At 35.2% G+C, this 17,214-nt stretch overlaps 2 protein-coding genes across 3 annotated transcripts; one reads left to right on the top strand and one right to left on the bottom strand.

The window, feature by feature from the left end:
• The first annotated feature begins 2,774 nt into the window (after nucleotides 1-2,774).
• On the top strand, nucleotides 2,775-6,032 carry PAP28 (purple acid phosphatase 28). 2 transcript variants are annotated; one of them, XM_078320036.1, is made up of 5 exons: nucleotides 2,775-2,915; nucleotides 3,701-3,930; nucleotides 4,438-4,585; nucleotides 4,682-5,073; nucleotides 5,461-6,032. In XM_078320036.1, exons 2-5 carry the CDS (start codon nucleotides 3,754-3,756, stop codon nucleotides 5,884-5,886), a joined length of 1,143 nt encoding a protein of 380 aa, XP_078176162.1. In that variant the 5' UTR covers nucleotides 2,775-2,915; nucleotides 3,701-3,753; the 3' UTR covers nucleotides 5,887-6,032. The 2 variants fall into 2 exon arrangements, with proteins under 2 accessions (XP_078176162.1, XP_078176163.1); XM_078320037.1 differs by lacking the exon at nucleotides 2,775-2,915 and having other exon boundaries at nucleotides 3,749-3,930; nucleotides 4,433-4,585.
• Nucleotides 6,033-7,054: 1,022 nt separating this feature from the next.
• LOC144569831 (Tautomerase/MIF superfamily protein) lies at nucleotides 7,055-9,381 on the bottom strand. The gene is made up of 4 exons (XM_078320306.1): nucleotides 9,134-9,381; nucleotides 8,529-8,729; nucleotides 7,354-7,394; nucleotides 7,055-7,320 (listed from the first exon to the last, which is right to left on the bottom strand). Exons 1-3 carry the CDS (start codon nucleotides 9,242-9,244, stop codon nucleotides 7,359-7,361), a joined length of 348 nt encoding a protein of 115 aa, XP_078176432.1. The 5' UTR covers nucleotides 9,245-9,381; the 3' UTR covers nucleotides 7,055-7,320; nucleotides 7,354-7,358.
• Nucleotides 9,382-17,214: the final 7,833 nt, after the last annotated feature.

The following is a 17,214-nucleotide window of genomic DNA, read 5'->3' as shown; positions in this document are numbered from 1 at the left end:
AGTTTGGGTGCTACCAAAGGCATTATCAGTTGGTCCTATATTGATAATAGGGCTTAGCGGCACTAGTTCAGAGGAGGTCATCCACGGCCCAAATGTTGGATTGAGAATATATTCCATCTCTGGCCTGTTTTGATCCACAAAATGGTTTTCAAGCCTTGCCAAGCGGACTCTATCCAAGCAAGAATTCAACTCGTGGCCTAAGGAACCACAGAAGTGGCAGACGCGCCCCCAACTTCTCATACACCAAGTAAGCTAGCGAGTCACCGTTGACTCGGTGTGTGTAGAAGACCCAGTCTTTGAACGCTACTGTAATGGGAACTTACAACCGGATCTTGACAAACTGCCGACCATTGATCCAACCCCTTATCAGATCTGAGATTGGTCTACCCACTTGATCCGTTAAGATTTTGAGGCCCTCATCCGTTAGTGTGTCCAGCTGGATGTTATGAAATTAAACCCAGAGTTCCGCTGTAGTGATCGGAGCATTTAGCGAAGCGGCAGATTCGCAGGCGGTTACCGCCACCAGATCTTGGCGATAAATCCCAAGACCCTCATTAACTATCCTTACCACCTCATCCTTGGTAGTACATTCGATCAGGTAGGTATCTCTTGCTTGTTGCTTGAAAGTAGATGTCAGTTTAAGGTCCCATGCTCTGCACATTAGCTTTTCAAACTAGTTGGTCAAAAATCATGTGGTCCGAGAGGATTTTTGCCAATACACAACGCGACCAATCTCTATGCACTACTGCATTTCCAGGGAGGATTACAACTTGGGCTCTATGAGTTTTGCCTGTTTGAAGGCTCACAAACTTTCTAATTGGTTGCTCGTCCACAGGATCCATTTGATCTAAGGTTTTTGTGAGTGAAGTGAACGGTTTATGTTTTATGTAAGGGAATAGTGAAGAGAAGGACTGGTTGTTTTGGATTGGCGGGGAAATTGATGGTGGTAAAGTATGTATGAGATGGTTGATATGAAAATGAGAGGGATTGTGTAGTGTTGTGTTGGGGAATGGGCCAAGGATGGAGAGCTGGGGGCCGTGTGATTTAAATTTAAGATGGGGAATGGTTGTTTGGGATTTTTAAGGCGGTTTATTATTTTTTTGGATTTTGCAAGGTCCGAAAGTTTGTAAGGACTTAGGAGAGCGTGACAGGTGTCATTTGGCTGTTTATGGGGATGTAACATCTGCATGGGAGTCGGAGCTGCCTTGGGGTTCTGAGTTTAGGTTTGATTTTCTGTAGCTATTATGGCTGCACAATTTATGTTTTGGTAGGCAAAATGAAGTATGCAGGGTTTTCACCACATGAGATCTTGAGGTGTATGGGGAGATATTCTCTGTATCTGTGAAGATATTGGAGCTTTTCAGTGTGGTGAGAGCAAGAGACAATTTTTAGGGATATTAAGATGGACCTGGCTTTTCAGTGAAGATACCATGGGAGCTGCTGGTGAGCTGGTGACCTAGATCGTCGGAGAGCTCCCAGAACGGCTCGTTTTTCAGCGAAGGCTCCCTGGTATTGTCTCTTGGGGAGTTGAAAGCTTGTGCCAAGGAGAATCTGTGGCCTTGATACAAGAAAACTGGGATCTTTTTAGCCCAGTTATCCTAAACGAGGTCAACCTCTTCTTCCAAACTGGTTCTTATATTCAAAGTACTGACGCCGACGAAAGTGACTGAGTATAGACCAATAAGTGTCTGTAATTTCCTGTATATAATCATCTCAAAGCTCTTAGCCAACAAAATGCAGCCGTTGATTAAATTTCATCATTTCTCGGTCACAAACAGCGTTTATACCGGATAGGAAAATCTCAGAAAATATTGTTCTCCTCCGGGAAGTAATGCACTCTTTCAAAACTCAGAAGGGTTCAAGTGGTTCCTTTGCTCTGAAGGCGGATTGGCCAAGGCCTTTGATACTGTCCGCTGGGAATATCTTTTCGATCTCATGCCAATTTATGGTTTTCCAAGCAGATTTTGTCAATGGGTTCAGGTTTGCGTGAAATCGACGAAATTCACAATCCAATTCAATGGTAGTGGAGATGGATTTTTTAAGCCCACACAGGGATTGCGACAAAGGTGTTCAATGGCCCCATACCTATTTATAATTGCAATGGACCCTCTCGCACGATGGCTAAACAATCACATGCTCGCTGGAACAATCCTGTGGCATGCTCGGATGGTATGCTCTATGTTCGCCAATGACCTTATCCTTATGGGAACACTGACACAAGAGGAGATGGATGTGTTCCATGATACTCTAACTAGTTTTTTAACTCCGTGATTACGGCTTGGCTCAAATCAATTCATTTGTAAATTGTAATAAGCAAATTTTGGGTCGATCGCTCCTCTCACTTGTTTGCTAGGCGAAGTTGAATTCAGATTATCTAAGTTACCTCAAACTTTAAGTTTTAATAAGGACCGTTTGATCAGAATCTGCACGAATAGTAAAGATATCCGTGAATTCTAACCTGACCCAGGCCAACTGAATTCTATCGGATGGTTTTGATCCATACTTAAAATTTGACTTACCTTAGACGATTCGGAGTCCGGGCCGGTCTAAGACGGCTTTAGTTTGTTTAATGTCTCTCGGAGCGAGAGGGGGGAGAGACTGCGACGAGGGCAATGTGTAACAGGAGTAGGCACTTGCTTAATCCTAAATATATATATTTTTTCTTTAGATCGGACTTTTTCACTGGGCTTGCCTACCCCAGGCCCAAACGGCCAAACCCAATAATGCAGAGGAAAAAAAAAAACAAAGAAAAACTTAGTCTGCGCTAGCCCTCCGCACGAAGGAAAAGAAGAGGAAAAAAAAGCCCTCCGCTAGCCCTCCACCTGCGCCCGCGAAGGGAAGAACCGTCGGGCTTCAGGAATAGAAGAACAGCCACGGCGCCGCCTCCGCACGACCGCTCCACCAGCCCTGCCTCCGTTAGTACTTTATGTCTTTGTGATCTTTATATGATTGATTTACTCCGATTAAATGTGGTGGCATGTGATCGTGAGGAGGAGATTTGGTCTCGCACACATAATCTGGCAATTTTTGCCTTCTTAATATGTACATTCGCATTCTCGCTTCAAAAAAATCTAAAAGTTCATGTATAATTTCTGTTAGTTGTAATAAAATTTTGTAGTTTGCCATTCTATTATCAAGTATTTGTTTAATTAACATGATAAATATATCTTGTTGAATATTACTTTTTATCAAATTTGGAATAGTAAATCTCTGGTTTCACTGGCACGCATTGATTAGAATCTCTGATTGTTCTGATTTGAATGAGTGAATTCAATTTCTTATTTTAGAATCTCTGATTAGAATGATTAGAATTGTGTATGAGTCTACTTATTGGGTTATTGGGTATGAGTCTATGAGATCTATGACGATACCTAAATTTGTTATTAGATATTGTAAGATTGTAAGATTTAAAGTCCCTTTAGTTATTTGATGAGGTAGATGATGAGCGAATTATTTGATGAGGTAGATTGTAAGATATTGTAAGATTTAAAGTCCCTTTATTCAATTTGTTAGGTAACTCTAATTTTTTCTTTGAATAAGTAACCGTAAAGGAACGTTCCCTCCATTGACTTGATTTTGTAGCATTGATATATTTCTTGTTTTTTGATATGTAAAAGAATATTTGTTATAAACTTTTGACTTAGTTGAAACCTTTGATGTTCATTTATGTTAATTTTTTTTTTTACAACTATTTATATAGTTATGCTTGCCTACCCTTGATTGAATTCCTAGCCTCGCCACTAGGGAGAGAGAATGGTGAACTCCTTCCTGGCACGGTCATGGCTGTTCTTATTCTCTCTTCTCTCCTCTCTCATGCTCGCTAATATACTGCTAAGGCCATTCGTAGAGCTAAACGCCCCTGTCCGAGTGAAGAAATTACCAGAACTGCCACTCCGCTTCCGCCATGACGGCTCCTTTAAGATCCTCCAGGTCAGCTTCTTCCCTCTCTGACACATTGAATGCTTCGTACTTGATACGATAAACTTTATTGACTAATTTGATGGAGATTTCTATGCTTAGAAATCGAAAGTAAATCCTAGTATGTTAGATCGAAAGATCAGTATAGTGAATTGACCGGCATTGAATGTTGGAAACTGGAGTATTGAATTAAGTAAATATAATTGAGGCTGGCATGAGCATTTACCGGAATATACCATATGGTTCATCACACCAGTGTAGGGATCCATTAAGAGAAAATGGGGGTCACATTTTCAAAATTTCTATGCTTATACATGATTTATATAGTTTAAAGTAAAATGCTGTGTGTGCCGTGAAATTGAACCCCATACTCACATAAAAAAGTTATATGATTGAGCCCCAGTGTGTGTTCGACCCCATAGAATGAAAGTGGCTCTGCTCCTCCACCGGGTTGATCCAAATCGAGATTTCTTGTTTATTTTTATTTTGTTTCTTCTTAATTGTGTGAGAAAAGAATAGGTGGCAGATATGCATTATGGAAACGGGGCTGTGACAAGATGCCGGGATGTGCCACCAGCTGAAGCATCGTATTGTTCAGATCTTAACACAACCCAATTTTTGGAACGGCTTATTGCTGCTGAGAATCCCGACCTAATTGTATTTACAGGTGGGAACTGTTGATTTTAACCTCAAGTTTCATTACTACTATACTTTTTAACTTGGTCAAAGTCAAGATTTTAACATTTACATGGGTGATAATCAGGGGACAATATATTTGGGGCAAGTGCCACTGATGCACCTGAATCATTACTAAAGGCATTCAAACCCGTTAAGGAGCATAAAATCCCTTGGGCTGCAATATTAGGCAATCATGATCAAGAATCAACCATGACTCGGTTAGAATTAATGGATTTCATGTCCTCAATGGATTATTCACTTTCTCAAGTCAACCCGCAGGGTTATGTAATTAATGGATACGGGAATTACCATATTAATATTAACGGGCCATTTGGGTCTGGGTTTGTAAATAGGAGTGTTTTGAATCTGTATCTCATGGATAGTGGGGATAGAGAGGTTGTAAATGGGAAAAAGACATACAGTTGGATTAAGGATTCGCAACTCTGTTGGCTTCACAATACTTCTCAAATGCTTCAGGTCATTTTCATTTTTCATAGCCCCCCAAGTTACAATTAATATTTTTTCTCATTTTTAGTTATAACTTATAAGCAATGCACAATAATAGCTGAGGTTGGTGCTGTTTCTGTTGGCCAATATGACACCTGTATAGTACTCTTTATTACTGGCTTCTTTAATTGCAAAAGTGAGGTTCAGGGTTGAAAATATAAACTTGTTAAAACTGAATGCACAATTGAGATTGAATTGAGGATGAATTGGGTTTGGTTGGGTTAATCAAGTCTTCTGGGTTTATTGTAATTGTTTTAATGATCCTACTATTGAATTTTTGTGCTCCAACTATTATACTATTGAACATTTCAAATTTAGTGTAATTGTTTCAACTATCCAACTATCAAATTTTAACAGGAAATCTCTCCTGCTCCTGCACTTGCATTTTTTCATATTCCAATACCCGAGGTACGCGACCTATGGTACAAGGGATATATTGGTTCATATCAAGAGGCTGTTACCTGTTCCACCGTAAATTCTGGCGTATTAACCTCCCTTCTCCAAATGGGCGATGTAAAATCAGTTTTTTTAGGTCATGACCACCTTAATGATTTTTGCGGTAATATCAGAGGTATATGGTTTTGTTATGGAGGTGGTTTTGGTTACCATGCATATGGCAAAGCCTTCTGGCCTAGGAGAGGCAGGGTCATTTCAGTCCAATTGGGAAAAACTGGAAAGGAATGGGGACAGGTGCAGTTGATCAGTACGTGGAAGAGATTGGATGATCAAAATTTGTCCAAGATTGATGATCAAGTGCTTTGGAGAAGCAGTAGTGATGTGTAGCAAATGCACTTGTTCTTAAATTAGATTTGTGATTTTTGTTTCATTATTCTAGGCAGTTGTAATTGAATTTTCACATTTTGTACGTGACATAGTGTAATTGCAACCCTTTGCACAATCCAACATGCAAATGAAGGTTCCAGTGAGCATGGCAAACGTATCTCAGTAGTATGTCTTTGGTATTGCAGGATACATTGAAATATAGGTAGGTTCAGTCAAGCCTCGTTAACTAATTAAGGTTAAGCCTCTTACACTGATACATTGAATCTGTCTTTCATCTAATACATTGTGCCCTTCTCACTAATTAGATATATAACTATGCATTTATACTAAGACAGACTAATGAAATAATAATCATTTCCTGTCTTCTATCTTTCTCTGTTACAATTCTTTACTCAATTCAAAAGCTCTTAGATCATGAGATAGAGACAGAGATACATATTTCTGACAATCAGCAAAAACTTATCTGACAATGTCAGACAGTATGCCTTGAGTTGAGACGGGGCACAAGTTATTTGCTAGTTCCTGCTTCGTAAAGTGAAAAGAAATTGTCTATAGGATTTTGGTAAAGTCTAAATCATAAAACCTGGCAGTTTTATTATTTTGCTAAATTTTAGAATAAACAGGTCAGGACACAGGATCACAATTCTAACATCCATGTTGTGTGCCTCATAGAATTCAAATTCATGTCCTTATGAAGTCACTCTTTTCTTTTATTTTTTATTTTTAGAAAAAACCTTCACAGAAGCTGACTTTTGAAGTCACTTTCATACTTTACTCTCTTCACTTCCAGAAGCGCGACTCGTGTGCCGTGATCATTTGCGTGCCGAGTTCAAACATAACTGGTCACATTTATCACATTTAACTATTTTTTCATAATTTAAGTTAGTTTCTTCAATATTCACCATTTGATTAAGACCTAACGGTCCTAATTACACGTGACTTGCGTGATTACGTGCCGTGCCGTGACCAAACTGTCAAGAGATGGTCACGGCACGCGACACGCGAGTCATGGCACGGAACAGTAACACGTGCCGTGCCGTTCTGTGACGGAGCCGGCTCCGCCGTGCCATTTTTCCCACTGTAGAGAGGGTGGAGGGGAAGGGAGGGAGAGGTCGGACAACCCCAGTGATTACAAAGCTGCAACTATTAATGATAAAAAAGAAAATTAAACTTAACATATGAGATGCCATAAAGGTTTCCATTTATTGTTTATTTAGTCATCTGCACTCATGTTGAAAGATGACTTGTTTTTTTTAATACTTTAAGTGCACAATTCTTATGTGATACAGAAGTGTTTGATTTTTGCCACACTCACATTAAAAAGGACCTCAAGAAAATAACAACTGCATGAAAAACTTTCACTAGACAAATCAAAGAGCATCATAATTATGACCTTAGTTAGCATCCATATTTGACAAATAGTTACATGATTTGCAATGATCTTGATTCCACCACGTTGTTCTCTTGGCATTTCAGAATGTGGAACCATTGAAGCCAAAATACGACCTCTGTAATATAGTGAACAGGTATTTTAAAATCATTTTATCCAACACTTGCAATTTGGCCATTAATGAAAGCATTAATGTTACAGCTAAGTTTTGGGCATTTCAATATCATTTGGTCAAACCTAGATGGCTAAAGTTTCGATTGGCAGGCTGCTACCAAAAGGACAAAACTCATATTTGATCACCTAACAAGTACCGATCCAACAGCCCATTTGGAACCATACTAAATACAACCATACCAGGCCCAATACCAGTTGGTCGGGTGAAAATCATGTCAAGATGGGCCTCCTTTGTACGACAAGTTCTGGTTCCTTGCAGTATTTCTTTTTCTTGGATTGTTTAGTGCCTAATTGCAGATTGAGGTTACATGCAAACAATTCAATTGTATGCCACTGGCTTTGGTACTGCAATGGTTAGATTTTTACCAGCTTGGACTTACTGGTCTGTGCGCTACTTGATTCATTTAAGTTGTGGGTGACTATATGAAATCAAACTAGTTATATTAGCATATGAAAACAGCTAACTGTTGTTGGGAGAATATTTCTCAAGACCACCTTTTTATAAGGAGAACTGGAATGCAAAGTTCATTAAATTTACAAACTAATATACCCTTCCATCAACCAACAGCTCACAACGGATTGGGTCAGATCAGCAATCTTTATTTAAGTATGACAACCAGATCAGACATGACCTGACTAGCCAAGAGTTCAAGAAAAGTTGTGCAGACCTGACCCTTTAATTAACCGGAATGGTTTAATCCAAGTAATGATTGCAAACTGATATCCATACTGATATATTAATTAATAAACATTGGGCATATAAGAGTAAACAGGTTCAGAGGCGGAGCTAGGACTGCCCCAACCAACCAACAGGCATTACAGATTTACAAATCCGTGCCTAGAACTAACCTATTGACCCATCATGTCAGCCCATACCTAGCAGGATCAATTCAGTTCCAGGTCCTTAGGTGCCAGCTTTTTCAAATTATAGTATACCAGTGCATCAGCACTTCAAACAATTAAGTGATTTGCCCAAAGCTTGTTCACATACATGTAATAAACCACAACCTGTAGGTGCTACTCCAAAACTATTCAATAGCACATATACAGAAGAACCCAAAGAAGAAATCAGAATTACCTGCACATCGTAGAACTTGATGTAAAAGCGTGAACTGTCAATTGAAAGCTTAGATTCAAGAATTTCGGCTAGGGCTGAGCTCAGCTTCCCATTTACACCTGCCCCGAGACCACCTATGGAAATGACTTCGCCGTAAGCAGCAGGTTCCTCACTTCCCGCAAATGACATTGGTACCCCTCCATTAATTGATATCATCACATACTGCCACATTTGAAAAGCATACAATTGTGCTAAGTACATTGAAAGCTTAATCCCCGATTTGGATTTTGAAATTAGGGGCTTTTAACTGCCCTTGCAAACTGTCCTTGTGATCTTGATATCTTGTGACAGAAAAATGGTAAGAAGCACTTAGCACAGAAATAGCACTAGCTAAGAAAAAAAAAATATACGTAAGAGGCATTTCATCAAACACATTGTCCACAAAGACAAAAGGAACATGCAGCTGCCTCATTATCAAGGAAAATACTACCCAGGATAAATAGATGTCTCATAATTTCTAAATGTTTCTATATTTGTGCTGCGCGGATATAAAACCACAATGTAAACAACAACAGTTCATTAGTGTACAGCGATAGAGTAGAATGTCTAATAAATTTAAAGCTCACAGATTCGGGCTTGCCAATGATTTTGGCGAGGACTCGGGTGCAATCTTTCAGTATATCCGAGGAAGTCACGGCATCAACTGGCACATTTGTGCTCAGGTTCAGTGTCGGCATCTCTATCTCTCTGAGTTCTGGTAGAGGTAGAAAAAGATAAGAGAGGGATGGAACTGAATAGGATAAGGGAAGCCGGAAAGGAATGAGCGGGGTTTGGTTCTGGATTTCTCCTACACTTTCCCCTCCGTACTCTCCAATTGTGTCCTCCAAAATCCAAATCTTCTACGATTGTAGCCGTTGATTTGGTCTACCCGGAGTGATTTTCGTAATTAAATAATAATGGTAATAAAATTAGACTAATCCGGGAGTAACGAGCTGGTGGCTCGGGCCGAGCTAGGCCCAGATTTCGGTTGAATTCGCATCCTACTCGGTGTTCATCGGTTCAGTTCGGTTGAAACCGAATCGAAATAAGCACAGTTCGGTTGAAACCGAATCGAAATAGGCAAATTAAAGTTATAATTCAGTTTTAAAAATAGAACCGAATTGAATCGAATTAGCATTGCAACCGAACTGAACTGAATTAAAGTTTTATTTCAGTTTATTCAGTTTGTTCGGTTCAAACTGAAATATATTAATTTGTTTATTTAAAACAATTAATTTATAATAAACCGAAATATATTAAGAAACAAACCGCGGTATTAAGAAATAAATTAAGATATTAAGAAATAAACCGAAGTATTTAAAGCAATTGATTAAGAAATAAATCAGAGTATTAAGAAATAAACTGAAGCGGTCCGGATCAAATTCATAATATATAAAAGTTCGGTCGGTTCAGTTATTTCGTTTTGAAATTTTCCAAACTGAACCGAACCGAAGTTATAATACGATTTTACAAAGAAAACCGAACTGAACCATTAAACCGAAAAAACCGAACCGTTTGAACCGAACTAATTCGGTCCGGTTCAAAACCGAATAAACCGGACCCAATGAACACACCTACCTACGAGATATCTCATATTTTGCGTGACTTTTCGGGAAATCTCAACCGTTCGAATATGTTTTTCACAAATCTCAAACCTCAAATAATATTGCCCCTGTACTATCCCCGAATAGGCACCAAACACGTCGGTTACACAAAATATGAGATTTCTCAGAGGATATGCACTTGACAAGCTGAACTGAGTTGGCTCGTTGTACCTCGTTCGACTTAGCTAGGACAGTAGTCCAAAAAATTAGATAATGAAGCTTGAAAATAGCATAAAATTTACTCAAATTCACATGAGCAAGTTGGTCCGTACTAAGTTAGATTCAGCTCAAACTTGCTAATTTTGGACTGAGCTAGGGACAGGCTTGCTCGGTAATATCTTGGTCCAATAACGATTAAGTTGTAACCGATCAAGCTATGGGCTAATCCCAAGCAGGCCACGAGATACGAGAACTTTTGCCAGCCCTAAGTTGCATATATGTAATTGTTGGGAGCGTAAGTTTTAAATGCTGAAAGATTGGATTCAGATTCAGTAGAAATACTCTACAGTGTAGAATGAGGAATCTGCACCATCTATTTTAATATGCACTAATTGTAAAAGAACGATCCGTGCCAAGTTAAAAAGAACGATCCGGATTTACTAATTGTAAAAGATTTGTGCCAAGTTAGAAAGAACTATCCAGATTCCCTTTTTAGGTAATGGAGAGGATGTGATTCGGTGGAGAAGACTGTGGACTCAGAAGTCAGAACTTCTGCGCTATTATGTTGAAACTGTTCTTGCTACTGAGTAGCTCAAAACTTGTAGTATACTTGGGTTGGCTTTGTGCTTTGATATACTTTAGTAGTCTGATCTAGTAGGTGATAGATACTGATGTGGTTTTTGATAGGCTGATGATGAACTTGAGATAAAACTGATACCAGATGGATCCGGTATGATACCGTGAGACACCGGCGCCAATTTTGTCAATGATGCAAAAATCTGCCGACGCCAGGTGTTTAGGTTTAATATTATAATGATCTGATGTTTGCTAGAACCTGTAATAGTTACTGATTTCTAATGAAACGGGCATTAACATGTTTTTTTCAAAAAAAAAAAAAAAAACAGAAACAATGAAACGAAAAGAAAAATGAGTGAACATATGATATTATTCTTATCTGTCATTGTTTGGTCGAATTGAATAATAGTTTTCACTCTAGAAAAGGACAAAGTGCCCCTGATATAATAATAGATACTCTATAGAGATAATTGAGTTTTGAGGCTATTTATGTGAAGCCAGCAATAATTTTTAATAATTGGATCAAAATTAATAATATGATTAGAGATTATTTAGTTTTTTTACTTTTAAATATTCATCAATGTGTGAGATATACCAAATTTAATGTATGAAATTTACTGTTTCTTATGTGACCATCTATTAAAACTTTTATATATTCTTTAATATTGTATTTTATTTTATAGCATTTGTCTCGGTATAAAAAATTGTATTTATATTTCAATACAAATTTTATTTTCAGAGTAAAGACCGAAAAGTAGTCCTAGTAGATCGAAAAAAATGGATTTTTTTTTTATTAGGTTTTATACTGTAGATGAAATATAGGGTCTGTTTTTGGGTCTGCAACTGACAAACCTCCAGATCCGAATTCTTCATTGTGTTCTTTAAAAAAATAATTTGGGATGGTGCCAAAACTAATTTAGTTCTGTTAGAAATGTTAATTATCATTCTATACTGCAAAACTGAGTCAGACTATGATTTTCTTAATTGCAAAGGTTTCTGATGCCAAGCTAATAAGACAATATCGGCTCATTTGCATTTTCAATTGTTCTTTATAAAAAAAAAATTATAATTGCTGCCTTGAATGAAGTTACTAGGCTAATAATTATCTCTCAAGATTAAGCCCAGTCAATAAAAGCCATTTGCTTAATCTTGAGAGCTTTAGTCTCTATTTCTAAATGGGCCCTTGAAGATGAAGAAAGTAAATATAACTAGGCCCATTTTAGCCTATTACCGTTCTAGGTAATCTTATCTTAATCGCCTGAGGAAGCTCAAGCAAACGCCACAACCAATAAGATTAGAGTTATCATGTGCTAGTCTATACATTATCCAAAGAGAATGGTGGATATAAGTGGCTATGTGTCCCTGCCTAAAACCAATAGTTCAATTGATTTCTCTAGTTACAAGGGGGTAGAAACTTAACAAGGAGAAGAAGATAAGGTACAATAAGGTAGATTTCCTGGTAGTTTGTGATAGGGACACCCGTTGCCTTTTTTCTGTGCAAGAACTAGGAGCATGGAGAATTTAGATAGTAGTTGATAAGCTCATAAGCATCTGTTTACCGACACCGACATGGTGTGTGTGTATTTTCCAGGGCTATATAAAAAAATTACTATAATTGGATTGAATTTAATCATATATAATAATATTTAACATACTTATTATTTTAATTAAACTAATGCTTCATTAATAAAAAAATCAAACTATAATTTTTTTTATTAGAATAGCAGAAATTATATATAAATTCTATTAGTTTTTTTTAATCCCTATGCACCCCTGTTTGGATCCTATGAGGTATTGAGTTTTGATTCAGACCGTCCGATCAAAATTTAGATCAATTCAGTCCAAAGTGATTTGCACAGACTTTTTTATTGCCCGTGCCAACACAGATAAGAAAGACCTAATCTAAACTCAAAATTTGAGTTACTTTAGGTGATATGAATTTTTGCCCCCACCCTTCTTGAATCTGTATCCCCCAGGTACATGAGGTGCAAGCTGAAAATCAGAACCGTTCTTTTAGTATGGCACAAATCTTAAAGCAGTCCCCTACAGTCACAGCAGCTACCGAATTAAGTTTGATTTGAATAGAATTAATTGGACCGTTCGTTCTTTTAAATTAGACCTTAGGTACTTGGACGGATACGCACTCCCCCTTCTTAAATCCACTGCTGTATGTTTTTCTAGTTTTAAGTAATTTTCTTAATAAGAAAATGTCAGTTTATGAGAAATTTGGAATCAAAATTCTCATCCAAACAACTGCACTGTTGTTCTTGCTAGTGAAACTTCCGTGCAACCAAAATAATGCATTATCATGCTTCAATTTTGACCATTAAAATGAGTTGCATCCAGTAAAATTATGTAATTTGCCTTGGTAGCTACTACCAAGTTTTCAAAAAAAAAAAATTTATGTAATTTGTGGATTGCAGCTGCATGCAATGCAGCTTGAGAATGAACAGAACTGCAAATCTGCAATACGGATACAATTGCATGCCCAAATCAAGAAGAGTGGACCTATGTTATCTCTTTCAAGAAAATCTTCACAATCTGTACCAGACTCGCTGCAGGCTCTTAACGGTTAATAATATCAACAGGTGGGGCCTTTAATGGCACAAACATACCAATTCAAAGTTTATCATTGGCCTCTCTCTCTCTCTCTCTTGATGGATCTCTCTCTCTCTAGAAAGTAAAAAAGAGGTCACGTGCATCATGGTAGGGAGCATATTGGACCCATGTTTGATTTTCACAAGGGTTTATCCAGATCAAGAGGTCAATAAACCTCCAAATCATCATCAAAAAAAAAAAATAAACCTCCAAATGACCGCAATAGTACAGCGATGATAAGGCTCACCTAGTCAGAGAGATCTTGTATGCTACTGGTAAAAGTAAAACACGGCGCAGAGAAAGCTGCCAACTTTAATAATTCAAAATTGCAGAAGAATTGGGTTGTTCACTTGTTCTCTTCTAGTTTCAATTTTAGGAAAGTTTTGGAGACAAAAAGTAACTAAGGCAAGTTTTGGTTTTTCAAAATATAGTAAGATGACGACTCCAAGTCGGATGATGATATTAAAACAACTTAATTTTATATTGACACAACATCATCAAAATATTTTACTATATAGACAATTTTATCCTACATTAAGTGTTTCCTTTAAAAACCAATTCTCTCTCATATATTAGCACATAATTGTTTTTCCTTAAAAGTTATGTTTTATAAAGTATGTTACTTCATAAAAAATATGTTTTTTTTATCATATATTATTTTAAAATATGTTCCTTAAAAGTTATAATAAAATATGTTTATAAACGTTATGTTATCGTATAATAAGTATTCATTATTTATTTTAATCAAATGTTTAAAATTTTTTGAGAAAATTACAACAGTAAATTGATTTTATTATATTATTAAAATTTATCAACATTGTATATATCGATTTATTTTATACAACTTCACAAAAAAATATTTAACAATTTACTATAAAAAGTTTGTCTATTAACATTTTATCTTCTTTTTTTACGCAATAACACTAAGAAAACAACATTATTATTTATATAAAAAAACATATTGAATGCAAATTAACATGAATAATTTGACATTCAACTTATAATTAAAATAATAAATTAAAAGTACAACAAAAGACTACAAACTAACAAATTTATTTGGTCGCAATCCGCAAATTGTTAGCATAGATAGCTTTTAGCACCATATAAATTACGAACAACAAGAAGTATATCATCACGATTTTCAAACTTCAAATTAAGAAGTTGATTGCTTTCATTTGCATAATTCAAAACTTGATTTTCAAGGTTTTCTTCTGATAAGTTAGGAGATTGATAGATCTATTCAATTAACAAATATAAATTAATTACAAAACATCAATAAAAAAAATTGCTAACAATTTTAATTAAAATAGACTAATAGATTATAAGTATCAAAATAAAGAAGAAAAAAATTTAAAAAATTTAAAAAAATGTTTGAGTTGGAATATATCATTTATTAAAGCAAGTGTATCTTAATATAAAAATAAATAAATTTACAAAAAAAAGTTAAATACGTACCATGAGTCATGAGAAAAAGGAAAGATCAACAAATTTATGTAGCTTTTGATTTTATATGAATGCAAAATATAAAAAAAAGGAAAGAAAATCTAGTAATTATGGAAACTAAATAATTTAATGATCACTATATTAATTACATTATGAACAAAATGGTAGTTAGAGAAACATTTAATGAGGGTTAAAATTGTCCATACATTAATTTTTTGTAAAATTGTTGTGTTAATATAAACATCTGTAGTGTCGATATGCCTACCCCTCCAAGTCTTGTAAAACTTTTCTGGTTCTCTCTGCTCTTGTTCTCCAGAACCAGGAAATAACAGTATGATTTTTTTTTTTTTTTTTATAAAGATAAGAGTATGAATTTAGTTTATCAACAAAGTGGTTGCAATCATTGAATTTGTATTTACAACTATAGTAATTAACACGACTGTTATTTATACAGAGCTGCTAATGATTTCCTGGCAATTTTTGCACTTATATGATTCGAGCTGTTATCGCACTGTATATGATCCCAATCATTAATAATAGATTATTTTATTTTAATAATTGAAGGGTATATTCGAAACAAAAAATAACTATGAGGATGCTGGCCTATTTACAAATGGTAAACGACCTAGCTTTTAAATAAACCAAATCATTCTTTTGTATTTGACTATTTGCTAATATTTGATTGAATTAATTTCATTGGTATACTTGTCCTACTGCATGGCATCTTGACCCAAATTTGAGATTTTTTTTTTGTTTATAACTGAATTATAAAATTAACCTACACCTAAAGTCAACTGTGGTCTGAATCTGTAATATCAAATATACATGCACAATAATTAATTTAATGGCAAAAGCAATGTCCTTTCATAATAAGGTCGAAGATTTGAATTCTAAACGGCAGATTTCTTAGAATATTAAATAATTTGATAGTTTGACTTCCAACTTTTATATTTTGTGTATGTACAATAATAACAAAAATAAAGTAAAAGAGCGAGAGACGTATAAATGTTGATAACAAAAATTTGAAACAATTATCCAGATGATTAATTTGGTTGAACTTAAACTTTTAGAACATGTTTGGTTACCACAGAATTATGCGGGATTTTATCTTTTGGGTGCGGGAACACAAATTGATTTGCGGAAATTCATACTCATGAATAAGCTCTGGAAAGTTATGAAAATATGCTTAAATGTATGTTCGGTTGTGACGTGTAAATAGTTGTAAAAATTATATTTTTCTTTTTAAAATGCTTGATAACGATACAATTGTTATTATTAATAATTATTAATATAATTAAATAAAATGATTAAAGAATAATTTAATGATACTTATTAATTATTAGTCATAACGAGAATTTTGCTCTTAAACTTGTAATCCAATTACTGAAAATCAATTAAGAATTAAATTAGCAAGTTGATTAATACTGACGCTTAATCTGCTTGAAAATACAAATATGTATTTTTCTAATTTTGTTGTACTAAAAATTATTGTTGTTTATCAAATATTTTGAATTCATTATTATACAACAAATATTACAAAATTAAACTGCAACTAAAAATATATTAATTTAGTGGTAACAAAATTAAAAAAATTAAAATCGAGAGGAGTCAACACAAGCATAAGCTTGAACAGAAAAAAATAGAAGAGAAAACATCAATACTTCCACCATGGAAAACAAAACAAAAATGAGATTCAACTTGATTTTTGTTTTTCATCTATTTACAGTACTATAATGGAACAAAAGATTGGAAAAATAATTTCAATCCCATTCATAAAAACTACGATCCTAACAGGTAATGAGAATTAAATCTCAATTGATCTCAAATCTCATCAATTCTCATGAGAATTGAAACATCCGAACCGGGTCCTAATAAGAATACAGGATTGTTTATATATACGTAGATTTTGAATGCATATTTTGCTATCTAAAAATATAAAATAATATTATATAGCTTCAAACCGATTACCTCTTAAACCAATTTAACGAATAAATTAATTATTGTATGATGAATTTAACGGCAAAAGTAGTGTCCTTCTTATGCAAAAGCAATGTCGTTCTTATTGAATTTAACGGCAAAAGTAATTTTTACAAGACTCTAATCTCTCAACCTACATTCAATATACAATAAATTGGTATGTCATGAGTATCATGAAGTTGACGCCCAAATCAATTTATCTTGCGATGTAAAGCTTTAATTATTTTCCCAATAAAAGATACTTAAAATAGTGTATTTTGACCGGTGATATTTTACACATTAAAAATATATATATATATTTTAGACAACGA

Source organism: Carex rostrata, chromosome 18, assembly GCF_964058835.1.
Source record: "Carex rostrata chromosome 18, lpCarRost1.2, whole genome shotgun sequence".
NCBI lineage: Eukaryota > Viridiplantae > Streptophyta > Magnoliopsida > Poales > Cyperaceae > Carex > Carex rostrata.
This window is presented reverse-complemented; position numbering and strand designations above follow the sequence as displayed.